This window comes from Rattus rattus, chromosome X (genome assembly GCF_011064425.1).
Source record: "Rattus rattus isolate New Zealand chromosome X, Rrattus_CSIRO_v1, whole genome shotgun sequence".
Classification (NCBI taxonomy): Eukaryota; Metazoa; Chordata; class Mammalia; order Rodentia; family Muridae; genus Rattus; species Rattus rattus.
The window spans coordinates 68,058,876-68,075,636 of record NC_046172.1 but is presented as its reverse complement, the minus strand read 5'-3'; the positions used below and the strand labels follow the sequence as shown (position 1 = coordinate 68,075,636).

The window sequence follows — 16,761 nt, the reverse complement described above, 5'->3', positions numbered from 1 at the left end:
AATTTATATTTGACATATGTGCACAGTCTATAAAAATGCCCTAGGTTTCTAGTGTCTCCATTTCTTTCTTGCAGTGTAGACTGTTCAACACTGGGCCTCTACTACTACTGCACACCTCAGGCACCTTCCTTTAAAATTACTCTGCTTTACTCCACAATTCATCCAGAGGATATGAGTTATAATTCCTATCAGGACCATTATTATCAGGAAATTGCTTTTACTTCAGTACATTATTGAATATAAATTGTTAAAACCTGGTTTGTAGGATGTATTTTTTCCTTTTTTATTTTTGAGATTATAATGTAATTGCAATACTTCTCCCCTTCCTTTACTCCCTTCAAAGCTTCTCATACCCCTACTTGTCTAGGTATAAACTAAAATTATTGTATTCAGGATAAAAACTTAACTACATACTCCAGACTCACCCTATTTTGTATGATTTTTCCAGATGATTTTGACTGGGACAAGTATTTGAAAGACACTGGATCTGTAAGTGCTCCTTCAGAATGTTTCAGACAGGTATGCCAAAATTCTCTTGATATTTTATACAGTAACATGCATTATTGACTTGTAGAAGAGTGTCTGTGTGGTTACATAGTTCTGATAGTATGAGAGGAATGTGGGATTATGTTTGTGCCACTGATTACCAGATGATCTCTTCGCAGTAATTTTTAAATTGCCTATGTAGAGGAGAAACACAGAAATAGCAATAATTATAAGAAATATAACCTTGTTTTGACAAGGCTCATGGAACAGACACTATTTAAGATTGTTAGAATGAGAAGAAAAAAAAAACAGGCAAAATAAGGTGGCCATCAAGAGATGGCAGAGACTATCTGGAGTGTAAGGTAGGTAGAGGCACCTGTGGGATGATGGTTAAAAGTATGTAGGGATGTTTGCAATGTGCTGTTGACTTTATTATTGGCTTTCTTTCATAGGACTTCTAGTTTGCTCATTTCAAGAGGAAGCTTCATGAGATTCTTATTTTTTAAAAAGTCTTTCAGGATGCATTTTATAAGCTATAGCTGGGGTTTCTGGATGTGCCTATAAGTGAAGCTAGGGATGGTCAATGTGTTTATGCTGCGTTTCAGTCAAAAGGGAGATTTTGCCTTGAGCCGTGTAACCCTGAACTCATTCAACTGCTGCTGTAACTATATCTAAACATGTCTCCGAGCTATTCTGTATCATAATTTGCTATCACTTTTCTTATAGTTTATGCATTTTAACACAGTGTTATTTATATATAGGCTAAGACTCCACCAACTAATGAATTCCAAATTGGTATGAAGTTGGAAGCCCGTGACCCTCGCAATATTGATTCAATGTGTGTTGCTTCGGTCATTGCAATTACTGGGGCCAGATTACGTCTACGACTGGATGGTGGTGACAATAAGAATGATTTTTGGAGACTTGTGGATTCATCAGATATACAGCCTGTTGGGACATGTGAACAAGAAGGAGATTTACTTCAGCCTCCACTGGGTAAGGATAAACAGTTCTTAAAATAAAACAGTCCTACTAGTAAGTTATTTTTTTTTATGTTCCAACAAATCTTTATTTTTTTTAAAAAAATTTTTTATTAGCGTGCATATAACCCTTTTCCAATTCTAACTTTGGGGCAGGCAGGTTTTGAGTGAAAATGATTGCTTCAGAAAGCAGTATGCCTAATGTTGATATAAGTTGGTAAAATTTATAAACAAGCCTCTTTTGGTAACTTATCGTATAAATTTCAAGATTATGTTTAGTATATGTAAAGATTGCTGAAGGAAGCAGTCTTTTTCCTAATATTTTATGAGAATTTTCAGACATAGACAAATGTAAAAGAATTTTACAGTGATTATCCATAGACTTTACTACCTTATTTTACCATACTTGGTTAATTTTTTATCTGTTCACCTATCTTACGTATTTCAGAGAAGTCATTGCTATTAATATAGTTTCCTTAAATACTTAAGCATGCATAATGTTAACTAGAATGTGTTCATGCTTTTTCTCCTTTTAAAACTTAGAATAAGATGTATTTTATATATGTACGTTTGTAAAGTTCAACAGACATGGTTTTTCTGAAAGAACAGAAGTCAGGGACTCTAAGAAAAAGGGGCTAGCAGCCTTTTGCAACCTATTCCCATGCTTGCATGGCTGGTAGACAGAATGAAAGCTCTCCTGAGCTGTGGTGTGGATTACCTGTATTATTATGGTCTGCCCCAAACATAAGCATGTTTGCTGCCAAACCCTAGCCAATGGCTTTTCTAAAAATAAAGGTTTCTGGTTCTACTTTGATATTGGTGCCAGATATTACAATGGTAACTATGGCTACATGAAGATTTATCTTTTACTCAAGTCCTTATAAAGTTATTCTCTAAAGAGGATTGGTCAATGTTACCCATTTTTTCTCCATTGTCATAGCTTCACAGTTTTTTTTAATGCTATATAATTTATAAAACAGGTTATAGAATGAATGCTTCATCATGGCCCATGTTTTTACTACGTGTACTAACTGGATCTGAACTGGCACCTGCAGTGTTCTTTAAGAAGGTAAGAAAAGTTTCTGTCCTCTAAAAACGTGATTTTATTGTTTTCATTGGAATGCTTACCATGTTTTTCTTTTCCGACAGAGGAATATTTTTTTAAATTATAGGCAAATATTGAGTGAGTTTGTTAGGGTCATTATAACAAAGACTAGTGGCTTACATAATAATAAAAAGTTTATCCACAGTTTGGAGACTGGAAGAACAAAAATCAGGGTGCCTTGAAGACTGTTCTCTGTTGAGGCTCACCTTGGTTTATCGTTGACTCGTTTCTTGTGTTCTTACATGGCTTCCACTATATGTGGCATTGGGTATCTTCTCTTATTAAAGGCACACCAGTCAAACTCAGATAAAGCCTCTGTTTTCAAATATTGGTAGTATTTCAACAGAAATTTGGGGTCAAAGAGACATCATGCAGTTCACAATAGCAACTACAGTTGGTGAGAGTTCATTAGTCTAGCAGGTACATCACATCCAGGAAGATACTGTTTTGTCCTGGTTCACTTTGACCTTTGGCTCTTAGAAACTTCCTATCTCCCTCTTCCAAAATGGTTCCTGAGCCTTCTGGTACTAGGGGTATGTGATATGGTTATCACATTTGTGGCTGAGCTCTCTGAGAACATTTATTCTCTGCACATGGAGCAGTTGATTAATAGTTTCCTTTGTAATACAGAGGCCTTTTAATTTCATGACGTCAAAACTGTTGATGTCTTTATTCCTGGGTGGCTGGAGCCCTATTCAGAAGGCCCTTACCTCAGCTTATATACTGAAATTTATTCCTACTCTTTTAGAAGTTTGAGAGTTTCAGCTCTAACATTGAGTTTTTTTTTTTTTTATTCATTTGGCATTGATTTGTGTGCAAGGTGAGAGAGAAGGATCTAATTTCATTCTTCTACATGTAGATAGCCAGCTTTCCTGATACAATTTGTTTAAATAGCTATCTTTCCCCTAATCTATGTTTTTGGCATCATTGTCAAAAATAAATCAGGTAGCTGTAGGTGCATGTACTTATAACCTGGGTCCTCAGTGCTCTTTTAGTGATCACCGTGTCTGTTTTTGTTCCAGTACCATGCTGGTTTTACTACTGCGGCTCTAATGTATAACTTGAAGTCAGGACTAGAGACACATCCGGTAGTGATTTGTTGTTGTGTAATTGTTAAGGATTGTTTTACCTTCTAAGTTTTTGGGGCTTCCATATCAATTTTATGATTGTTTTTTCAATTTCTGTAAAAAATCATGTTAGAATATTGGTGGAGATTGTATTGAATCTGTAGATTGTTTTTGGTAGGATAATCATTTTTGTAATATCAATCTTAGCATTCCATGTGCATAGGAGGCCTTCCCTGTTGGTATCATCACTATTTTTCTTCAGTGTTTTAAAATTTTCACTGTTGATGGCTAGGTTTATTTAAACATCAGTTCTGGAGATTAGAAGTCTGACATAAAGGTGTAGCCAGGACTTCCCTCTGATGGTCCTCTCTTTGGCTAGTAGGTACTGTATTCCTGTGCTTTCATGTAGCCTATATATGTGGTAATTATGCCTTGTCCTACTATCCTGTGCTTAAGGACACTTTTTGTTATATTAGAATTATGTTACTGTCCTCATTTTAACTACTTAGCTATTTAAGAGACCACATTACACAATGGGCTGAGCCATCACACATCAATCTCTTAATAAAATGATTTATCAACCACTAATTAAGAAAATGACCCACAGGGGATTCTTATAAAGGCATTTTCTCAATTGGGATTTTTCTCCTCTCAGAGGACTCTAGCTTGTGTAAAATTGATAAGACTAGCCAGCACAAGTTACCTTAGTGTGTTTGTGCCTTTTTGTTTTCTTTTGTTTTTTGTGGTTTTTTTTTTTTTGTTTTTTTTTTATAGAAGTCTTTTAACCCTTTTAACTTTATGCCTGACATTTTAGGGCTGTCCTAAATGGGATATTTTTCTGATTTATTTTCAGAATACTTATTGTTATTTTGCTTTAAAAGTACTTTATTTTCTGCTTTTGATGGTGAATCCCCTATTTTTTGATAGTATCTATCAGATCTAAGAGTTTTATTGAGGAGTGCTTAGGATCTTTTACAGGTATATTATTTGAAAATAAGGATTATTTGACTGTTTCCCTTCCTACCTGTATCCCTCATTTCCCTTGATGCTCTGGCTAAGTCACTGCAGTTGACTGAGAATAAAGGGAGTATAGGCATACTTGTTTCTCTCATTCTTGATTGTAGAGGGACTGCTGCATTCCTTGCTTAGTAACTATAACGTTGAGTATGGCTTATTATGTTTGTGCTTCTTCTACTTGTAGTTTGTTTAAAACCTTATTTATGAATGGATGTTAAACATTATTTAAGGCCCTTTCTGTTTCTGTTGAGCTAATAATGTGAATTTTGACCCTGATCTTACTTTTTACTGTTACATTTATAAATTGGTTTATGTTTACCATTCTTATAATGCTGATACAAAATCAATTCAATCATGGTGTGCCATATAATTGTTTTTCTTAATCTGGTTTTGAAGTATTTTGTTGAGAATTTCTGCATTTATGTTTATTGAGGAAATTTCTTTTTGTTCACCTTTATCTGTCTTTTATATCAGGATAATACTGGCTTTATCGAATAGCTTGGCCATGCTTGATCCTTTTCTATTTTATGAAATATGACATTAGTATTAATCTTCAAATACTAGTGTATTGGCAGTGAAATCATCTAGCCTTTGGCTTTTTTATTTATTTATTTTTTCTATTTTTGGAGCTGGGACCCGAACCCAGGGCCTAAGTTTTGCCTAGGCAACACTCTACCACTGAGCTAAATCCCCAACCCTTTGGCTTTCTTAAAAAGTGCAAGGGATACCATTACTACTTTTGTCTCATTGTGAATTATAGATGTGTTGTTGTCATTTTTTTCATAGTCTAATAGTTCTCAACTTTTATTTTCTTTTTTCCTTTTCCTTTTTATTAGGTATTTTCTATATTTACATTTCAAATGTTATCCACTTTCCTGGTTTCCTCTCTGGAAACCCTCTATCCCAGTGTTGCTGTCTTAAGATATATCTTGGTCCAATTTTGGTAGACGATAAACATCTAAAAACTTACCTTTTCATACATGTTTTCAAATTTATTGGGATATAAGTTTTCAAAAATATTCTCTAATGAATCCACTCTGTACCTTCTCTCTTTTGGTTAACTTGGCTGACTGTTAAAAAACAAATCTTCGCACTCAGTAGACCAAACCTTAAGGCCTTTGAATTGAATTTGAATTACAAGTGTGTGCCATGCCTGCCCTTAAAAGATGCTGGATAAACAAGTCTTTGCCAGGCCATTAATCCAAAGACTGGAGGCAGAGGCAGGCGAATCTCCTGATTTTAAGGCCAGCCAGATGTCGGTGTCCAGAGTGAGTTCCAGGATGACCAGGGTTACACAGAGAAGTCCTGTGTTGAAAAATATTGTCTCATTGATCATTTGTATTTTTAGGAACCACCACGTCCACCCCAGAATAATTTTATAGTTGGGATGAAGATTGAAGCTATTGACAGAAAAAAATCCATTTATGATCTGCCCTGCCACAATTGGGCTGTCTGTGGAGATCAAATTCATATTACTTTTGATGGATGGAGTGGAGCGTTTGATTATTGGTGCAGCTATGACTCCCGAGATATCTTTCCAGTTGGATGGTGTCGCCTCACAGGAGATATATTACAGCCACCAGGAAAAATTCGTAAGCTAATTCCCAATTACATGTTCTGTCATTTTAGATCTGATTTTGATAATATTGTGTTTAATTGCATTGGTATTAGAACTCGATGTCAAATTTGAATGGCAGGTAGACTGGTAATACTATTCTCTAGTCTAGGTAGTAGAGAAAAAGGAAGATTCAAATTAGGATAATTAGAATTTTTGAGAGCTCCCCAGGAAACTTTTCTTAAATAATTATCTTTAATCTTTTTTTTTTACAGTCAGTCCTTATCCTCTCCAGTCTACCCTCCAACAGTTCCTTGTCCCATCCCTCACTTCAGTCTTAAAGAGGATGTCCCCATGCCCCCACTCTGTCCCATCCTACCCCGTCAGGCCTTCCCATTCCCTGGGGCCTCAAAACTGTGCCAGATCCAGCAGTCCTCTGCTGTATGTTTGTTGTGGGCTTCAAATCAGCTGTTGTATGCTGCTGGGTTGGTGGCTCAGTGTCAGAGATCTCAGGGGTTCAGGTTAGTTGAGACCGCTGGTCTTCCTATTCACCAAGAATCTCGTGTTCCAAAATATGGGCAAAGCCAGAAGTCATAGTTAGAATGTTGGAGCTGGGATATTATAAACAATGAGTGGGTATGGGAGATAGCTATTTTAAAAATTACCTTTGTAATTACCACTCAGTTGAAATGTATACATAAGTTCTGGGGCTCTAGCTCAGTATAGAATGACTGCTTAGCATGCAGGGCCTTGGATTCTAATTCAACACCAAAACCTTTTAGAACCATTTGAATATTTCATTAGTCACATATCTACCATAATTTTAAAAGTTGGAGAGAATAAGTATTAAATATATTTTACATGGTTCTGTTGCTATTGTAAAGGTAAACGGATTCTTTTATATTCTTAAGTACAATCTATGTGATTAATAAAATCTTTGAGCCAATGGAAGCTGTCATAGATTTCTGTTCATTATTATAGTGTTCATCATTTATAAAGGTGTTTCTAAATTTAATGCTATGATAATATAGGTGTGTTCTTTCAAAGAAATGACTCCAAGGAATCATTGCTAAAATTCACTGGCCTTGAGTTTAATACAAGCTTACTAGTGGAATGAAATATATACATAAGTAAAATGTACCCCATTAAATATTACCTGCCTCATTAAGCAGAATGAGTAGGTAAGGTATATAGAGGAAGTTGGGAATAGAAAAGGGATTTTAGGTATGGTATTCTTGTCATTGAATGCTTCTGTGTTTTAAAACAACCCATTACAGCACAGTAATACATACCAGTTCCTTGCTGCTATCTCTATGAAGTAGATATTAATAGGTAATTTTGGTAAATGTTTCTGTGATGCAGATCTGTATATGATACTATGTAGCCAAGACATATCTGCCTTCAGGAAATGTCTTTTTTTATATTCCTTTTTATTTAATTATTTTTAGACTCTAGATTTTTATTCCCATCCCAGTTCACCCTCTGACTATTCTACATCCCATACCTCCTTCCTGCCCACCTGTCTCCACAAGGATGTCCCTACTTTCTGGGGCTTCCAGTCTCTTGAGAGTTAGGTGCATCTCTTTGACAGAACCCATACCCCACAGTCTTCTGCTGTATATGGGTTAGGGGCCTGATATCAGATGGTCTATGCTGCCTGGTTGGTGGCCCAATGTCTAAGAGATCTCAGGGGTCTAGGTTAATTGAGACCGCTGGCCCTTCTACAGGGTCATCCTTCTTCTCAGCTTCCTCCAGCTTTTCCCTAATTCAACCACAGGGTTCAGCAGCTTCTGTCCATTGGTTGGGTGCACATACCTGCATCTGACTCAGCTGCTTGTTGGGTCTTTTGGAGGGCAGTCATGGTACGTAAATGCCCCATAGCTTCAGTAATGGTGTCAGGTCGTGGGGCCTCCCCTTGATCTGGCTCTCACTTTGGGCCTTCTCACTGCTGGACCTTCTTTTCCTCAGGCTCTTCTACATTTCCATCCCTGCATTTCTTTCGGACAGGAAGAATTATGGGTCAGAATTTTGACTATGGAATGGCAACCCCATACCTCACTTGATGCTCTTATCTTTCTGCTGGAGGTGGGCTCTACAAGTTTATTTTATAGTGAAGAGAAATAGACTGGAGGATAGTCCTTTAAAAATAACAAATATAGAAATGTATGGCAAATATGAAAGTAACTTAAATTCTGGAGGGAATGGTGATTGAGTAAAGAAAACTCTCAGAGAAAATATAGGACTATTGCAAGAGAAAAAGAATCCTTGATCCATTATATAAACAAACTGAAAGGACAAAACCACATGATCATTTCATTACATGCTGAGAAAGCATTTGACAAAATTCAACACCCCTTCATGATAAAAGTCCTGGAAAGAATAGGAATTCAAGGCCCATACCTAAACATAGTAAAAGCCATAAACCAGTTGCTAACATTAAACTAAATGGAGAGAAACTTGAAGCAATCCCACTAAAATCAGGGACTAGACAAGGCTGCCCACTCTCTCCCTACTTATTCAATATAGTTCTTGAAGTTCCAGCCAGAGCAATCAGACAACAAAAGGAGGTCAAGGGGATACAGATCGGAAAAGAAGAAGTCAAAATATCACTATTTGCAGATGATATGATAGTATATTTAAGTGATCCCAAAAGTTCCACCAGAGAACTACTAAAGCTGATAAACAACTTCAGCAAAGTGGCTGGGTATAAAATTAACTCAAATAAATCAGTAGCCTTCCTCTACACAAAAGAGAAACAAGCCGAGAAAGAAATTAGGGAAACGACACCCTTCATAATAGACCCAAATAATATAAGTACCTCGGTGTGACTTTAACCAAGCAAGTAAAAGATCTGTACAATAAGAACTTAAGAAGACTCTGAAGAAAGAAATTGAAGAAGACCTCAGAAGATGGAAAGATCTCCCATGCTCATGGATTGGCAGGATTAATATAGTAAAAATGGCCAATCTAATTGGTGTTCTGTAAGCCTTTTATGTGTTTATAGGCATCTGTTTGTTTAGGTTGGGGAATTTTTCTTCCTAAATATTTTTTGAAACTATTTTACGGTCATTGGGGCTAGAACTCTTCACCTTTTTCTATTCCTATTCTTAGGTTAAGTATTTTCACAGTGTCCCAGATTCCCTAGATGTTTTGTATCAGGAATAACATTTTTTAGATTTAACAGTTTCTTCGCTGATATTATATAAGCTTTAGAATATTTTAATTAATACTTGGAATATTAGTTTCCTATGCTAATAGAGAACAACTAGAGATATATTATAGAACATGTATTGCCTTTTTTCATGTTTATAGAGTTGTATTGATTTTTTATTTGCTTAGATATTCTTAAACTATTATTACTGTAATTAGTAGAAATTACAATTCTGTAATTTTCAGAAAGTAATCTTTCAAATAATTGGTGTATATTTCCCTTAAAGATATATAAAGGTTGAATATTCTCCCTTGAAGGCTGAAGGCTATGAAATTGAAAACTCAGTTATTTTTATCCAAAGTAATTACTTTGAGGGCAAACAAGATATATCTTTATATCAATAAAATCCAGGGAAGAAAATTAAATCACTAAACACTGGCTTCTGTGTTTTCAAGTCCTGTGGAGTTTGGTCCTTTATATTGCAATATTAGCATTTTCAACTCTAATTTTACTGATTTCAATATTCATTGTTTTAGTTAGTATACCAAAAGGTTTATCAGTCTTTCTATTTCAAAGAAGTAAATATAGTTTTATATTTTCTGCTTCAGTAATTTTTAGGGCTAGTCATTTTCCCTTTTGCGAATTTTAAGTTTCGCTTGTTTTTATTTTTCTAAAACCTTCAAAAACATCATTAGATCATTTGATACCTAATTTTTGCTATAGCCACCCTTATCTATAAAATTTCATCTTTATACCAAAAGTGTGTGTGTGATCCCAGCAATAAAAATTTTTCATTTAGAATTGGTAATATATACTATACAAAATACAGTTTTTCTATTAAGGAAATTATTAAGGCATATTTACTGGAATATCTGTTTTTAAACTGTTAACATACACAATTAACCTGGCAAGTTATCTTCCCATAAAATATTAATAGTGTGTGTCTAAATTAACTGGAAACTTATGTATCACATGAGAATGACTGTGGCCTTTTTATGATAGAACTATATTAGTGTATAAGTTATTATAAGAATCTTTAATATTAGGTAATAATATAGGAATGTAATTTATTCTAACTTTTATATGCCCATAATTTTTATTTTTCATTTTGTTTCTCAACAAAGGTGAAAGAAGACCAAGGGGCAGAAGAATGACCAGACCAGGGAAATTTGGAACCACTTCTTTGGAAAATAAAGTACCAGACCCAGGTGATTGTCTCATAATATGATTTCTACACATTGAATAATAGTGTAGTGCTTTCAAAAGGAAAGATTTTTTCTGTTTTAAGAAAATAAATACAAAAGGTTTGACCAATGTTAAATTGCTAGAGATTTTAACTGTGATGAGTAAATAATGCTCATTATTTAATAAGAGCCTACTTTTGAGAGACAGACTATTTCCTGATTATATGAAAATCTGATGTACCTAGAAATTCAATTTAAGTAGCAACTTTGTTTAAAATATTTGTTTTCCTTTTTAAATGCTTTTCTTTGAGAATTTGATAGACTTTATTTTGATCATATACTCTCCCTTTCCGCAATTGACAAATAAATGGTGAGCAATGTTTACACTAACTTGAGACAGGGGAGTTTTAAAATAAGCACTAGAATTTTTTTTCTTTTGAATACTTGATGCCGTTTATTTTGATTTTTATTTATTTATTTTGATTATTTTAGGGTTTCTCCTTTAGTTGATTTTTAAGAAAGGTTGATTTTTTTCATCTTTATTAACTTGGATATTTCTTATTTACATTTCAATTGTTATTCCCTTTCCTGATTTCCTGGCCAATATCCCCCTAACCCCTCCCCCTCCCCTTCTATATGGGCTTCCCCTTCCCATCCTCCCCCCATTACCACTCACTCCCCCAACAATCACATTCACTGGGGGTTCAGTCTTGGCAGGACCAAGGGCTTCCCCTTCCACTGGTGCCCTTACTAGGCTATTCATTGCTACCTATGAGGTTGGAGCCCAGGGTCAGTCCATGTATACTCTTTGGTTAGTGGCTTAGTCCCTGAGAGCTCTGGTTGGTTGGCATTGTTGTTCATATGGGGTCTCGAGCCCCTTCAAGCTCTTCCAGTCCTTTCTAAGATTCCTTCAACGGGGGTCCCATTCTCAGTTCATTGGTTTAATGCTGGCATTCGCCTCTGTATTTGCTGTATTCTGGCTGTGTCTCTCAGGAGAGATCTACATCCGGTTTCTGTCCGCCTGCACTTCTCTGCTTCATCCATCTTACCTAGTTTGGTGGCTGTATATGTATGGGCCACATGCGGGGCAGGCTCTGAATGGGTGTTTCTTCTGCCTCTGTTCTAAACTTTGCCTCCCTATTCCCTCCCAAGGGTATTCTTGTTCCCCTTTTAAATAAGGAGTGAAGCATTCACATTTTGATCATCCGTCTTGAGTTTCATGTGTTCTGTGCATCTAGGGTAATTAACGCATTTGTGCTAATATCCACTTATCAATGAGTGCATACCATGTGTGTTTTTCTGTGATTGGGTTACCTCACTCAGGATGATATTTTCCAGTTCCATCCATTTGCCTACGAATTTCATAAAGTCATTGTTTTTGATAGAGGAGTAATATTCCATTGTGTAGATGTACCACATTTTCTGTATCCATTCCTCTGTTGAAGGGTATCTGGGTTCTTTCCAGCTTCTGGCTATTATAAATAAGGCTGCGATGAACATAGTGGAGCACGTGTCTTTTTTATATGTTGGGGCATCTTTTGGGTATATGCCCAAGAGAGGGATAGCTGGGTCCTCAGGTAGTTCAATGTCCAATTTTCTGAGGAACCTCCAGACTGATTTCTAGAATGGTTGTACCAGTCTGTAATCCCACCAACAATGGAGGAGTGTTCCTCTTTCTAAACATCCTTGCCAGCATCTGCTGTCACCTGAGTTTTTGATCTTAGCCATTCTGACTGGTGTGAGGTGAAATATCATGGTTGTTTTGATTTGCATTTCCCTTATGACTAAAGATGTTGAACATTTCTTTAGGTGTTTCTCAGCCATTGGGCATTCCTCAGCTGTGAATTCTTTGTTTAGCTCTGAACCCCATTTTTCATAGGGTTATTTGTCTCCCTGCGGTCTAACTTCTTGAGTTCTTTGTATATTTTGGATATAAGGCCTCTATCTGTTGTAGGATTGGTAAAGATCTTTTCCCAATCTGTTGGTTGCCGTTTTGTCCTAACCACAGTGTCCTTTGCCTTACAGAAGCTTTGCAGTTTTATGAGATCCCATTTGTCGATTCTTGATCTTAGAGCAAAACCATTGGTGTTTTGTTCAAGAAATTTTTCCAGTGCCATGTGTTTGAGATGCTGCCCTAGTTTTTCTTCTATTAGTTTGAGTGTATCTGGTTTGATGTGGAGGTCCTTGATCCACTTGGACTTAAGCTTTGTACAGGGTGATAAGCATGGATCGATCTGCATTCTTCTACATGCTGACCTCCAGTTGAACCAGCACCATTTGCTGAAAATGCTATCTTTTTTTCCATTGGATGGTTTTGGCTCCTTTGTCAAAAATCAAGTGACCCTAGGTGTGTGGGTTCATTTCTGGGTCTTCAGTTCTATTCCACTGGTCTATCTGTCTGTCTCTGTACCAATACCATGTAGTTTTTATCACTATTGCTCTGTAATACTGCCTGAGTTCAGGGATAGTGATTCCCCTGGAAGTCCTTTTATTATTGAGGATAGTTTTAACTATCCTAGGTTTTTTGTTATTCCAGATGAATTTGCAAGTTGTTCTGTCTAACTCTCTGAAGAATTGGATTGGTATTTTGATGGGGATTGCATTGAATCTGTAGATTGCTTTTGGTAAAATGGCCATTTTTACTATATTATTCCTGCCAATCCATGAGCATGGGAGCATTACAATTTTATGCCTGGACTTGGCATTTCCTTTTCTACCCTTCTCTCCCTTCCTCCAACTTCTTAAATCTCAATCTCTTTGTCTCTCTCTGTCCCTTTCTCTGTCTCTGTCTGTGTGTCTCTCTGTCTCTGTCTCTCTCTTTGTCTTTCTCTCTGTGTGTTTCTCTCTCTCTCTCTCTCTCTCTCTCTCTCTCTCTCTCTCTCTGTGTGTGTGTGTGTGTGTACGTACTTTATATCAGTCATATTTGTACAGCATTTCTAAATGTGCCTGTAGACACTTGGTTTGTTAAAGACTTTCATCATCACACAAATATGTGCTTTGTAATTGGTGATTCCGACGGAAGGAGATGAGTTGTGATATAGTCCTCCCATCTGGCCTGCCATTCTCATCTCCAAGCCATTCTCTCCTTTTTCTGCCTTTCTGGGAACAGTAATCCACCAATTTCAATTTTTGATTTATTTAGTTTTTCTTTGCCTGGATATTTTTTTGCAGATCCTCTCCCTGATAAATTTTGTATGGTCATTGCTGAGAATCTCATTCTATAAAGGAATTAACTGGCTGAATTTATTTAACTGCTTATTTATACCCACTTTGGGGTTATTAATAATCCATAAAAGTAAACTTTTGAATTTTTTGTCATTTTTTTTACCATTTCATTATCTTGGATATGGTTATGTGGGAATTAGGAGTGTAAAAATATTTTTTACAATTTATATGTACATGTGTGTCTGCATGTGTGTTTTCTCACATTCATGCATTTACAGAGACAGAAGAAGTCATTGGATAATCAGCAAATGCATTTTCCAGCAATTGGGAGCTACCTGATGTGGGAATTTCTGTTGGGGGAAAGTGAATTCATGCTCTATGGGAGGGCTGCTGAAAGTACTTTGAAATGCTGAGCCATTTTCTTGGGCCCAAAGATAATTTTAAGATGGTGGTAATAGAATATGTAAGCTTACTTCCAGAGACAGCCTTTAAGCTTAGTATAAAATAGAAGGTTGGAACATTTACTGAATGGAGCAGACAAAGATAGAGGTGGGAACTTAAAACAGAACAAAACATTGTAACACGTGAATATACTTAGAAGTCAGTTGAAACTAGGATTCTTTCCTGGATGTTAGAGTGGATAATACAGAGGACCATATCTAGCTCATGTCACCAATGAGATGATAAAATTGGTTTTTATATTCTTTGATTAGTTTTGTTTTGCTTTATTTTTTAAAGCACAGAATCAATGTACAGACATAGAGAACATATGTACTCTTCAGAATGGTTACCTGTCTAGCTCTTTTCCAAAAATATTTTTTTGCTAACCTGGATTCTGTCATTTCTGACTAGAAAGTAGATGAGAATGTGACTTAGAGGCAGGAACTGAGTCACTGCTCAAGGTTGATGTAGGAAGAAATATTTCATTTTGAAGTATTGGTGGAGGTGAACACTTCTAAAAGTTGCATCAGGTTATAGAGCAAATCCAGAAGAAACTCTCAATGGATTGAATGAAAATAGAAGGAATTATTGATAAACTTCTCAGTGAGTATGTAAAAAATGATGAGATCATCTGAAACTAAAGATAACAAGGGAGTTGAAGTGTGGATAAAGGGATACTGTTGTCTTGGAGGTAGAGATTCTGAAATTTCCAGGAATAGCCATTTTCAGGACCTTAACTGGACTCTTTAGTGATAATATCAATGTTATGCTTCTGATGCTCCTCAAGTCCTGAAAATGTTGAAAGGAGACAATGTAAAAAAAAAAAAAAAAGGAATGTTAATAACATTGCTGTAGTTCTAAAAGTAGACATATTGAACCAGGGATGTAAGGTAGTTGTTAAAATTAAAAAGTCTGGTTTATATGGGTGAATTAGTTAAAGAAGCATGAAGTTATATTGGCAGTTAAATGAGTTTATATTTGAAAGAATTTTCTTTTTGAATCTGGAGTGTAAGACAGTTGTTAAAAGTGAAATAATAGTCTGCTGAGTAAAGTTGAATGACTGTTGACTGATAGATAAAGTTATGGTAGCAATTACGTTCTCTGAAATCGTTTAAAAATCTTGTATTTGCCCTGGTAGGTGAATATAGACTACATTCATTTCTGTGAACAAAAGAACTGGCATAAAACGGTTCCAGAAAAATGGGGCAGTTGTTTTTATGTGTTCTGTTTATTCACTTTATATGCATGGTATATTGATCCAGAAGAAGCAATTCTGTAGACTGTTTTGTGTCATGAGACAAACCCTCAAAATTGAGTAACTGAGGTTTGAATACGTATATTTCTTACCTCACCCTGCAAAGAAATTTATTTAGAAATAGTTCCGTTTCCTACTTAAAATTAGTTTTTTGCTAATACTGAAATTGTGAAGGTATTGACTGAGCTATTTTTCTCTTGTTAACTATAGACAATAGATATAAATATCCAGGTAGGTATTCCTTGCAAATGAATTGTCAGAATTGGGCTAGCAGGCAACTGGAAGCTGCATATCACTTGATGGTAGCCTTTTATTGACAACACTAAGGGATTCTGTGTTTTATTATAAGAAGCTTTATTATTTGGCATGTATAAAAGAACATAATGTATTCTTGCTTTAAATATACACCATTCTTATTTTTTATTTCATACTTCTTAGAAGCTGCAGAAAAAACTATGGGCAGTGTACTCACCGACACACTTGAGGATGAAGACAGAACTTTGAAAGATTTCCAAGCAGCTCCAGGTGATTGCTTTTATTTACCATACTGATTTACAGGATAATTCCTGCACACTGAATAATGGTGTAGTGTTTCAGAAGGAAAGACTCTTCTGTTTCATGAAAGTCTATAGAAAGTAGCCCAATGATAAATTGCCACAATTTTTAGTGTTCTAATCCAATGTCTCTGATTGTTTTAAAGCATCCTTTTGGAGAATTATACTATTTTCTGATCATATGAATTTTTTCTGTCTGTACATCTTCATTTATGTGGCAATATTGATTTTAATTGTTTTTGTTTAATGATTTTGTTTATTAATGGTTGGTATAATCAGTGTTACTACATTGAAGAAAATGGACTTTCCCTTTCCCAACAGCTATCAATTCTTAGCTAGTGGTGGGATCTGTGCCCATTTCTCTGCTCCATCCTGGGATTTTTGTCAGGCTTGAATTCGTACAAGGCATGTGCCTCTTCTTTGTTGTGTTTTTAAAAAATGTTGTCTGATGGAAGTCTTTTTTCAGCTCTAATTCAACTAACTCTGCCTGTTCTTCAATATAGATTTCTTAGCCTTGAGGGGAGGGATTTGAAACAGACATCTCATTTAAGGTTGAGCACTGCAGTCTCTTGTTCTGTGCATGTTGTCTACTTATCGGTCACTGTCTTTAGCTATCAACTACTGTAAAGAGATTGTCTGATGATGTTTGAGTGATGCACTGATCAGTGAGTATAGCAATCTGTCATAGGAGTCATTTTATTTTTATGTTCGTTTGGTAGAATCATACTAGTATAATTTCCCTTAAGATTTTATACCTATCTAATCATAGATTTTTACCTGATTAACAGTGTCAGGTATGGG

At 35.8% G+C, this 16,761-nt stretch overlaps 1 protein-coding gene across 1 annotated transcript in view; it reads left to right on the top strand.

Moving 5' to 3' along the window:
* The first annotated feature begins 1,260 nt into the window (after nucleotides 1–1,260).
* LOC116889139 (sex comb on midleg-like protein 2) overlaps nucleotides 1,261–16,761 on the top strand; it is an 80,392-nt gene continuing 64,891 nt past the window's right edge. The window contains 7 exon segments of the mRNA XM_032890311.1: nucleotides 1,261–1,482; nucleotides 2,447–2,535; nucleotides 6,004–6,066; nucleotides 6,068–6,101; nucleotides 6,104–6,247; nucleotides 10,486–10,569; nucleotides 15,845–15,931. Of these exon segments, the coding sequence (XP_032746202.1) occupies nucleotides 1,284–1,482; nucleotides 2,447–2,535; nucleotides 6,004–6,066; nucleotides 6,068–6,101; nucleotides 6,104–6,247; nucleotides 10,486–10,569; nucleotides 15,845–15,931 (700 nt within the window). The 5' untranslated portion in view covers nucleotides 1,261–1,283.